This window comes from Vitis vinifera, chromosome 9 (assembly GCF_030704535.1).
Source record: "Vitis vinifera cultivar Pinot Noir 40024 chromosome 9, ASM3070453v1".
Classification (NCBI taxonomy): domain Eukaryota; kingdom Viridiplantae; phylum Streptophyta; class Magnoliopsida; order Vitales; family Vitaceae; genus Vitis; species Vitis vinifera.
Genome location: NC_081813.1, coordinates 22,783,641 through 22,785,729, shown reverse-complemented (window position 1 = coordinate 22,785,729; position 2,089 = coordinate 22,783,641). Strand labels below are relative to the sequence as shown.

The window sequence follows — 2,089 nt, the reverse complement described above, 5'->3', positions numbered from 1 at the left end:
CGGAAAAATTAAACAAATTTTAGGGGATGATTTCTACTCATTGTTAGGAATTTATCCTAAAATCATTTAAACATGAATTCAATTTAATAAATTAAACCCATTTTATAGACACGTCTATGCATTTTAAAGAAAGACCCGCTCAATCAAAATATGTATATACATTTTAAAGGAGTCAACTCTCATAACATATAGAGAAATATATGAGATTTTAAGACTCTATTTGTAAAAACAATCTTTGGATGTTTTTTGAAATAAGTCTGTTTTGAATTCTAAAATAATTTTTTTTTACTTATTTTTTTATATTTTTAAATAGATTTTAAAAATAATTTTTATATATAGTATCTTATTTTTAATCATTTTTTGTATTTATATAATTATTTTTTAAAATAATTCTTAAAAAATAATTAAAATAAATAACTAAAAAATATCATCTAAAAACATCATATTTTCTATTTTTAAGAATTGAAAATTATTTTTAGGATCCCGAAGAAAAATCATATCCTGGGGTGCGTTTGGAAGGTTTGTAATAGAGATTAATGTAAATGAGAATTAATTCATTTCATTTCATAGTGATGGAAGATACATCAAATACTTTGTATCATATATGGTTCATTGATTTGAACTGATCACTCTAAAGAAGTACCCTACTTTATTCAAACTCTAGTATTACTCTCTGCTCTCTCCCTCATACTGCCTTCACAAAATCAAGCAAAAAAAAGATATATATGAAAATATTATATGAGAAATCTAATCTTCTCATCTTCTGATCATCTACACATTTGAGGATGATGAGAGGGTGTGAGCTCACAATCTGAGGATGAGCAACAACCAATCATCTCCTTCTCTGCATTTAGGAAAAACACATGATCTCTCTTCTCTTCCACCACCTCTAAGATCTTCTCAAACACAGCCACTTCACATGGGATCTTGAGCACACCCTCCTGCTGAAACCCGAATTCTTCTTCGGCTTCCCTCAGCAGAACCCCAAATGCCTGGTGACCCAGATACTCTGTCGGGATGATGAACCTCTTCAGCTCCTTCCCCACGCACACGGCCAGAAACCCTTTTGGGACGACCTCGGTAGAAAGCATTGAACTAGTGTCTGTGAAGGAGAGAGTCTTCTTGAGGAACTTGATGCTCTTGCTGCCATTGTTGGAGGAGGAGGAAGTAGAGCTGTGGCTGCCATTTTTGTTGCTGTTTCTTGGTGCATTTGCAAGCTTTTTCCACTTCTTGAGGATCTGCTGAAGCCTAACAATCTCACTGATCTTATTAGACTTCTTTGAATCCATGAAGTAGAGCTTCTGATCAGCAAGTAAGCTAAACTAAAAAAATATTTCTTTGCTTTCTGGCCCTGTGGGTGTGGGTGTGTGAATCCCAAATGGGGTGAGGGAGCAGAGATTTTAAAGTTGTGCGGTGCTTTGGATTCTGATTTTTTTATTCATTTTCCTCTGCTATGGAAGATTATAATATGAAATATTACTTACAGTCGGTTGGTGGTGCAACTGCCTCAAGAATCAAAACCTATCAATGGTTTTGTGTACATATATGAACTGAGGACTGGGGAAGGGTAGTTTCCAGATTTCTTTTTGAACTTTGCTTCCATCTCTCTTGGTTTCTGTATTCCTTAATTCTACCGCTTCACTGATCTCTCTCTCTCATAAGATTAGACCTTTTCTACTACACAATGCAAGACATTACAAAATTAAATAATGTTATCTACTTAATTATTAGGTTTTAACTGTTTGATAAATTGATTATTAATTTTTAAGTAATGATAGAGTGATATGCTATATACTCCACTTAAATATAAGCTATAAATATTTTTAATTTTATAAAATAACATGTTATACTATATCATCCAAAGGGGTAATTAATTTGAAAATTTATTTATTTATTTATTTCGAGTGTGACATAGAATGGAGTGTCAAGAGGATATTTAATGACTTAGAGACAGGTGCAACTGCCCCAACAGTCAAAACCTAGAAGGCAAACCCTAGATAGCTTTGCCTTGGTTTCTGCATCTTCATGTCTTTAATTTATATATTTATCTGTTTTTCCACTAGTTTTGTTTATCAGATTTGAGGTGCTT

General features: G+C 32.7%; 1 protein-coding gene across 1 annotated transcript; it reads right to left on the bottom strand.

Moving 5' to 3' along the window:
* Positions 1–767: 767 nt before the first annotated feature.
* On the bottom strand, positions 768–1,289 carry LOC100265117 (protein SMALL AUXIN UP-REGULATED RNA 12). Its single transcript, XM_002266291.1, has one exon. The coding sequence runs from the start codon at positions 1,287–1,289 to the stop codon at positions 768–770; it is 522 nt and encodes a 173-aa protein (XP_002266327.1).
* Between the last annotated feature and the right edge of the window lie 800 nt (positions 1,290–2,089).

Bases quoted from the DNA above. Each gene is read 5' to 3' on its own strand.
- LOC100265117 (XM_002266291.1), bottom strand. From the start codon at position 1,289: ATGGATTCAAAGAAGTCTAATAAGATCAGTGAGATTGTTAGGCTTCAG.